At 36.8% G+C, this 8642-nt stretch overlaps 1 protein-coding gene across 5 annotated transcripts; it reads left to right on the forward strand.

Moving 5' to 3' along the window:
• Window positions 1-4707: 4707 nt before the first annotated feature.
• LOC142531729 (zinc finger CCCH domain-containing protein 18-like) lies at window positions 4708-8436 on the forward strand. 5 transcript variants are annotated; one of them, XM_075637961.1, is made up of 9 exons: window positions 4740-4959; window positions 5511-5602; window positions 5707-6663; window positions 6749-6907; window positions 7000-7179; window positions 7294-7370; window positions 7515-7676; window positions 7768-7894; window positions 7979-8436. In XM_075637961.1, exons 3-9 carry the CDS (start codon window positions 5714-5716, stop codon window positions 8028-8030), a joined length of 1707 nt encoding a protein of 568 aa, XP_075494076.1. In that variant the 5' UTR covers window positions 4740-4959; window positions 5511-5602; window positions 5707-5713; the 3' UTR covers window positions 8031-8436. The 5 variants fall into 5 exon arrangements, 4 of the variants coding, with proteins under 4 accessions (XP_075494100.1, XP_075494071.1, XP_075494076.1 ...); XR_012816360.1 differs by lacking the exon at window positions 5511-5602 and having other exon boundaries at window positions 4708-4959; window positions 7515-7638; XM_075637956.1 differs by lacking the exon at window positions 5511-5602 and having other exon boundaries at window positions 4709-4959.
• Window positions 8437-8642: the final 206 nt, after the last annotated feature.

Raw genomic sequence — 8642 nt, forward strand, 5'->3', positions numbered from 1 at the left:
GCGCGGGGCAAGCGCGGGGGCGAGCTGCGCTCGGGCGAGCGTGAGGCGTGGCTAGCGAGGGGCGTGGGCGAGGGGCGAGCTGGCTGTCGGGCGAGCGCGTGGCAAGCGCGGGGGCGAGCTGCGCTCGGGCGAGCGTGAGGCTTGGCGAGCGTGGGGCGCGGGGGCGTGGGCGAGGCGCTCGGGCAGGGCGAGCTAGCTGTCGGGCGAGCGTCAGGCGTGGCGAGCGTGGGGCGCCGGGGCGTGGGCGAGGCGCTCGGGCAGGGCGAGCTGGCTGTCGGGGGAGCGCGAGGCAGGCGCGGGGCGAGCGGCGCTCCGGCGAGCAGGCAGGGCGGGCGAGGCGAGGAGAAGGAGGGGCCGGGGGGCGTGGCTCGGCGCTGTCTGGGCGAGGCGAGGCTCTTGGGCCAGGCTTGGGGCGGTGGCTCGGGCGATGTAGGGTGATGGCTTGGGCAAGGGTGATGTGTTGGCTGGGGCGAAGCGCCGGGCGGTGGCTGCGCGCTTGGGCGACGTTGGCTTGGCGAAGCTCGGGCGGCGGCTCGAGCGAGGCGGTGGATAGGTTGTGCACGACAGTGACGGTGAGGTGATGATGAATCGGCGTTAGGGTTAACACGCAGGTGAAGCGTAGGCGGAGAGAGCTGATGAATGAATTGCTGTGGAAATTCTGTATGGGAGAATTGAGAATGAAGTAAGGAGGTTACCAGAGCAGAGAGGAAGCCCAAATCAAATCTTTCCCTGCAAAGCAGGATTGCGACTTGATTTGTTTCCAATGTTTTGGAGACTGACGAGCGGCAATAAGAAAATGCAAAACTCACGCCCCGGAAATCGAGGACAACACAATTAATCGAACTTCAAACCTGCGATTCAGTTCGACCCGGGAGGGGGAGACTGATGATACCCCATGGATGGGCCCATTATCTGCGTCTGGACTAGTGACACTTGTTGGAAGCGGACCCTAAATTTCTCGTGAGTATCAAATAAGATATGAATAAAATTAAAAAATACATTTACTATATTGTTTTAATCAAATAATCTATTTAAATGATATTTATTTTGATTTACATATTTTTAAATATTTTTCCAAAATTTTCAATTTATATTAATTTTTAAAAAATATTCACGCCATGATTGTTCTGCGAAATGTCATGAGAACTGTAACGGTGACCTTCGTAACGATCTCTGTTCGACCGCGATTGCGAACCATGCAGCCAAACATTTTGTTAATAGTTCTGATTATGCGGAAAAAAATATGAATGTAATATAGGGAGGCGACAAAGTTGGTTGTTATTTTTGTTGTTGGATGTAATGTAAAAAGAAGCAGGTTGCTCTCTGTCCAATCCCACCACCCAATTAATCTAATCCTGTTTGGATAAGGTTTTGGCCCCAACACAAATACATCCTCCGTGATTCCCATTTAAAAACTGAAAAAGAAAGTGAATAATCATCCAATCCAGCTAAAACGTGTGTGAAAAAATGGTGGTATTGCACAATGCTATTTTGAGAATGGAGGCTGTGTTTAAATCAAGAATCACCTTGAATATACATTAGATGAAATATATGGCTTAAGAATATAGATTTTAACTAAAATACATGTTAAATATACGCATAAAACGTTATATTAGAGTATCGATCTTAGAGGAGTTTTTAACTTGTGATAAAAATGCAACTTTTTGGAAAGAAAAACTAAGCATTATTTAAGGAGATGATGAAACCGAAATAAATTCGCTGCTCTATTTGTATGCTTTCTTGTTACGTAAAATATGAATGATATAATGGGTTATTGTTTTGGCAAGTAAATATGACATTATTATACATAATACAAGTTGAATAAGAGGATTTCATTATGCTAAAGTTGTGTATTAAAGTGGTTTATGGATCATTCTTGTGAATGTACTCCTCAGACAGGATAATTAACGTGTTAGCTATAGCACTGCATGAGTCGATATGCACAGCGCATAGTATCCATCGCTTACGACTAGGACTATTGGAGTATCTAATCTCATTCGCACCTCTATCTTTTGTATCTCAATGTTAGTGTCGGCCCAGCAGAATGCTTTCGCCGTTGGTTGTGTGTGCAAGACCGATTAGTGTGTGTGTGTGTGTGTGTGTGTGTGTATATATATAATCATTCTGCAAATTTTATTATTGAATGTAAAATTTGTTACTATGTTAAATCACTTATATATCTATTACTATATTAGGGTTGAGGGCATCGGATCGATACTTCTGTAATATAAATGGCTAAATCTTCATGTTCTAAAAATTAATTATATAAAAGCTTTTGCACAAAAATGTACATTACTCCAAAGAAAAATAAATAAATAATTTGTAGCACAGAAATACAGGTACATGCAAAATCTTACATATATAATGAAAATTTAATTTATAAGTATCATATAACGGAAGACTGACTGGAATTCCAAGCATATGTGTAGCAACTAAAACAAACAACTGAAGAATAAATTTACATGCATCTATCTGTAAACGACAAGAAAGAAAAAGAATTCTTTTGTCAAAGTAAAATTATAAAATTAGTTCAATTAAGTTGATAGAGACTGAATTTGAAATTTAATTTTAGGCTGTATTCAGACTGATATATTAATTGAGCAAATCCATTCAAAAAGCCATCAACTAGTTATTTTTTGACAATGACGACTTTTAAATTTATCTTAGTATGGAGCCATTTCAAATCATTGTTCGAATATTATGTTGAATCCAAATCCTCAAATCAAATGAAACCTATGTTTGGATGGATGGATAGATTTGAAATGATGTATTGCAAACTTTTGACTTGCTTAAGTGACAAATTTAATTAAATTTCAAATATGTCAAGTCAAACATTTTATATAATAATTAGAATGAATTTCAAATGTATCCGAAATGAGGGATATTTGAAATTTATTCATCAAATTATTTCTCAAAGGCAAAAACTTTATGTGAGACGGTCTCACGGGTCGTATTTAGTGAGACGGATCTCTTTTTTGGGTAATCCATGAAAAAATATTACTTTTTATGCTAAGAGTATTATTTTTTATCATGAATATCCGTAGGGTTGACCCGTCTCACAGATTAAGAACATTTTCATTAATAATATTGGCTGACTTCAAGTGACATTCATCTTTGTACAATTTGAAATACAATTTTCAAAACTTTCTCTAACTCAAATTTTTCCTCTAAATTAAATTCTTCCGGACAAGTCAAATTAATTTCATATTATTGATTTGAAATCCATAATTTTGAGTTAAGTAATTTAAACGTACCTAAATGCAACATAATCTCTTACCGAGACACCATAAATTTGCCACTGAAAATATAATTTTTTTGTTATTCTTAGAAATTTTTTATGACTAAATAAAAAAATTTATAGTTAAAATATATATTTCCAGAGAATTTCCCACCTTTGCCCTTTTGAAGTTTCGCGATCCAAAAAGTAACTAAAACGAAATTACAAGTTCGGTATTCCTATGTGTCAATAGATTTTGAATCTTATCACGAGCTTCAATGATTAATCTGATAACGAATCTAACCACAGAGTCTCGTAGATATAATTTCGCGAGACAAGTCATAATTAAAATGAAAGTAATATTTTTAATATTAAAAATATTAATTTTTTATGAATCGAATCAGATATTCATCTTATGAAATTGAACCGTGAAACAGTCTCAAATAATTTTTTTTTTAAATTAATTATCATTCAATACTTGAATATAAAATTGAAAATAATATTTGGATTTTAGTCCAACTCAAAGTGAGAATGAATCACCGAATCAGATACACAACCCAGTCGTACACAAAGTAAATAGTCAAAGACTGATATTCCGTAACGGCAAAAAGCGAAGCCCAATGGATAGGACAGATTTTAACTGCGACAGAAGTGCACTATTTTGTTGACAACAACTTTACCCTTCACCTCGTTTCCTTTTTCACCCCCCAATTTTTTAAATATATTTCCCTCCTAAACTTAAGTTAAAATTAAAACTGATTGGAAAACAGGAAACTGCTTTTCCCCTACCTTGTTGCCCTTTGAAACGGCATCACTCATTTTACCATCATGCCCCCCCTACCTTATTATTTCATCCCATTTTTCATCTTTTACTAATTATTATAGCTTTAATTAAATGTATCCTTCGTATGTTTCTTGTCATAAAAGACGGTTTATAGTAAGTTATAGGAGATCTCGATTCGAAACCCAATTACATAATTTTTTTTTTCCAAAACAAATATTTTATCCTATATCTATTTCACGTAATTAAGGTGCGTAGATTTTAATCTATAATAATTGTTGCTGTAACAATTATTATTTGTGGTGGGCCTGTAAGATGATGTCTTTTTTGAGAAGAAAAATAATGTTAAATGACACTATCAATACAAATGACTTGGCCCTTTTAAAAGATTAAAAAATATCCAATCATAGTCATCAATTCTTTTCTGAAATGAAATCAATACAACAGTTTTAAAATAATTGAAACGCATTTCAATACTCTGGAAATTTGAATTCTTTATTTGCAACCTAATTAGTGCTGGTGGGAATTAATTTGTTTAAGAAGGGTAGTTTTGGAACTCAATGTTCGAGCTGTCATTAATCCTCAATTATTAATTGACCACTCATCAGCTGGAAATTGAAAAGAATTTTCCTTTTCAACCTTTACTATTTTTTTTTCCCCTAATATAATATGAAAGGAGATTAATTAAATTAAATTAAAGTAAATAAATATTCAAGCGAGGAGTTGAGGGGAACTACAGTGCTTCTTTAAAAGCATCAAATTTTGTCATTTTGCTTTGTGAGATTAATATTTTGTGTCTCTTTCTTTATACGGGTGAAGTTTCTGCATATGGAGTTGGAAAGAGTGTATGAAAAAAGAAATGTTTGGACAGAGAGACAACAAGGTTTTTCTTGAACTGGGGATGGAGATGGAATCATCTTTTCTTCTTTTGTGACCTAGCTATTTTTCACGTTTCCAAGTGGTGGGTTGGATTCTTGGTTCTAATATTCTTGTATTTATCCATAGTTGACCATGTTTCACTCATGGGTTGTGTCCAAAAGTGTGTTTTTATATGTCAAGATTAATTTTTGTTTTGGTGGATTTGCATGTCACCACTTCTAAATTCTGTGTGTTATTTGTTTATGGTGTAAACTCTTGTTTTTGTTTGAGTTTTTTCTTTCATTAAAGTCCTCCTGAAGGGTTTCTTTGTGATTTGGGATATTTGATTTTGAATTGAGAGTAGTGAGTAGTGGTAACATGATAATCTGTGGTGTTATTTTTCCATAAAAAAATTTGGTTTCTGTTTGCGGAGACTGCGTAGAGATTTAGTTGGGTTTTTTTATTTAATCTAATTATATTGTTCTAACGTAATACATGGAGATTTAATTTAATGCATTTCCTCTACGGGAAACCTGTTTTGGATTACTTTTTTTGTGTGCATGTGATTTGTGGTTGAAGATCTGATTTGCAGTTATTTACTGGTTTTGGATTAATGAACTTCTGGTTCTTTTTCTCCTTTCATGGTTACTGTAGAATTTCAAGACATGACATCATATGACTAAAGCAAATACAGAAGAAATTAAACGAAAAAACCCAATCTTTGATGTGTGCTTACGCTATTTTTGGTTAGGAAAGCACTGCTTGTTTCTCGATTTACTTGTTTGAAAATTGTTTATTTTTTTACTGATTTTTTTTCTTTTTCTTTTTCTTTTTGGTGTGCAATGATTAGATGCGTTATGGATTCATCAGAAGCTGCAAAGGTTGTCCACGACAGAATCTTGAAGTTGGAACCAGAGCATGTTGCTAGGAAAATCATTGGATACGTATACTTGCAGGACCTCCCTGATCAAGAAATGATCCGGTTAGCTTTAGGACCAGATACCTTAATCCACAACTTAATAAATACGGCAAAAAATGCACTTCATATAGCCTCAGCACCACTAATTTCACCCCCAATTTCTCCAACTATGAGTCCAAACACTTTTTCGGATTCTCATGTTCAATTCAGTGCTTTCTCGCCTCCTACACCGCACCCATTTTCGGCTCCGTTTCGAAGGTGTTGGGATCCTCAGTTAGCTTCTGAGCAACTGCCAATCCGCAATATGGTGATGAAAGTTGTTCCATACCCGGTTTCCATACCTGAAGAATATGGTTTACAAAACCAGTTGTTAGGTTTGGAGGAAGCCCCGGAAACTGTTGCCAAGGCAAGAACAAGAATGTCAAGTTTTTTACATGATTACTATTGTCCTGAAGGTGCATTCGGCAATCTGAGTATTAGAGGTAGTAGAAATTCTCATAGTATTATGGACTATCCGGTTAAGACTTGTCATTATTTCAACAAAGGATTTTGCAAACATGGCAGTAGTTGTAGGTATGTCCATGATGAGTCTTTCCCCGAGACCTATATGCATATGTTTGGTCCGAGTCCTTATGAAGTTCCTGGTGAAGATCAAGTTTTCTCACCAGGGTCGCTTGAGAAACTTGAATTGGAAATTGCAGAACTTCTGAGATCCCGGAACGGCAACCCTGTTTCGATAGCTTCCCTGCCAATGATGTACTATGAGAACTATGGAAAAACTCTACAAGCTGAAGGGTATCTAACTGAAAGCCAAAGACACGGTAAAGCTGGTTATAGTCTAACTAAACTTCTCACACGGCTGAAGAATAGTATTCGGGTGATTGATAGGTACAATTCGGTTATCATTTCTGTTGATGAGTTGGCATTTGCCTCATGCTAGAAACTAATATTAGGTTTCTTTGATTTGTTTTAGGCCTCATGGACAGCATGCTGTTGTTCTGGCAGAAGATGCTCCAAAATATATGGATCCTAGACATGACCCTGGCCAGATCGTCTCTGGTTCTCGACAGATTTATATGACGTTTCCTGCTGAGAGCACCTTCACCGAGGAAGATGTTTCGAGTTACTTTAAGTAATGCATCTAAAATTCTGCAATTTGATGTATATAGTCTTTGACTGGTAATTTGAAATATAATTAATGGTCAGTTGGTTTCAATTTTTTAGAACCTTTGGTCCTGTTCAAGATGTTAGGATTCCTTGTCAGCAGAAAAGGATGTTTGGTTTTGTGACATTTTCAAATGTGGAAACGGTTATGCTAATATTGTCCAAGGGAAATCCACATTATGTCTGTGGAGCTCGTGTCCTTGTGAAACCATATCGAGAAAAATCGAAGCTTGTTGAGAGGTATGCAGACTATCTGCTTCTTTAATCGTTTGTTAATATTTTGCTTTACATGATCTGTCGGCTACAAAATCTCGGAAATTTACCAACTCACTTCAGGTTTAATTATCATTGCAGGAAATACATAGACAAATTTGACCCTCTGTTCCATCACCACTCACGCCCTATAGATTATGACCCTGAACTTCAAGCGAGTAAGATATTTGTGATAGATAATCTTGAGATAAACCTTTTGTTGATGGATAAACCATTTTGTTTTTTTGATCATCCATTCACTCGATAAGTGTACAGTACCGGATCGAAATTCAAACGATTTGCTCATGGATTTTCGTTGACAGGATGGGAATCTTCAAGGTTATTTAGGAAGCAGCTAATGGAAGAACATGAACATGCCCTTGAACATGAGACAATGCGACTCTCACAACTTCAGTTTTCTCACAAGCCTATGGCCAACCAAGCTCAGTTGAGTTATTCAACAAATAAACCAAAATTCCCAGAAGGTTTTTAGCCTCGTGTCTAACTTGATATACAAGTCATGTTACTGCAAAGCATATCATTTCACATTAGAATTTACTCGCCAAACTTTTGCAGATCAGCACCACAAGTACTTCCCCTCTACAGAATGCTACAATTATCTGCTTGATGTTCTGAACAGTACTGGCTCAACTAGCGATGATAATATCAAGTATCCAGTCAATATTTGCAGTGAACATGATAGGTTGGGAAGATTCGCGCCCTCATTCATTATTTATACGAGTACATTGTATATTTAATGATCATATTATGTTTTTCATTCATGCAGCGCCCAAGGACTGAATCTCCCAGATAGCCCCTTTGCATCTGCAGTCTCTTAACAGTATTCCGGCGGTCATATAGGTTACTAACTCGACGCTATAGAGGTGCCCATTGGAGAACAAAGTTTTCTGTCAACTTGCTAACTTATGAAAGGTAAAGCTGCAAATATATATATATATATACCCATAGAGAAGGAACGACAGAGAGATTTCCTCTTCAGTACTTGGATTGGGAGGTGGAAACAAAATAAGTGCTTGCATGCAAGAAAAATTTGTGGTTTCTTAGGTTTTATTTTTGAAATTTTTAGTCAACGCAAGAATTAAAATAGGAGTCAGGACTTGGGATGATCATCATCAAACGTAGTACTCGATATATGGTACATATTTGAATAACTTGTCCGTGTATATATGTAAAATCCTGCTATTGTGACCTCTTATTCCCAGTGGTATATGCTGTTTCTCGTTCTTCATGTGTGTACATGCTTCACATCATTGCATGAGATCTCAAGTAAAACTCAATCAACACACACACACACACACACACACACACACCTCTATATCTTTTATGATTTTGTATAAAAAACCCAAGTTGACTAAAATTCTATGTACCTCCCTACTGAAACTTGAGATAAACTATTTATTATTTTATATTTTATTTGTATACAACAAAAA

Source organism: Primulina tabacum, chromosome 2 (assembly GCF_025594145.1).
Source record: "Primulina tabacum isolate GXHZ01 chromosome 2, ASM2559414v2, whole genome shotgun sequence".
NCBI classification, from domain to species: Eukaryota; Viridiplantae; Streptophyta; class Magnoliopsida; order Lamiales; family Gesneriaceae; genus Primulina; species Primulina tabacum.

Excerpts from the sequence above, each read along its gene's own strand:
- LOC142531729 (XM_075637956.1), top strand. The coding sequence starts at position 5,714 with ATGGATTCATCAGAAGCTGCAAAGGTTGTCCACGACAGAATCTTGAAG. Across the intron at positions 6,908-6,999 it reads GATGTTTCGAGTTACTTTAA|AACCTTTGGTCCTGTTCAAG; the intron begins GTAATGCATCTA and ends TCAATTTTTTAG. Across the intron at positions 7,895-7,978 it reads ATTTGCAGTGAACATGATAG|CGCCCAAGGACTGAATCTCC; the intron begins GTTGGGAAGATT and ends TCATTCATGCAG.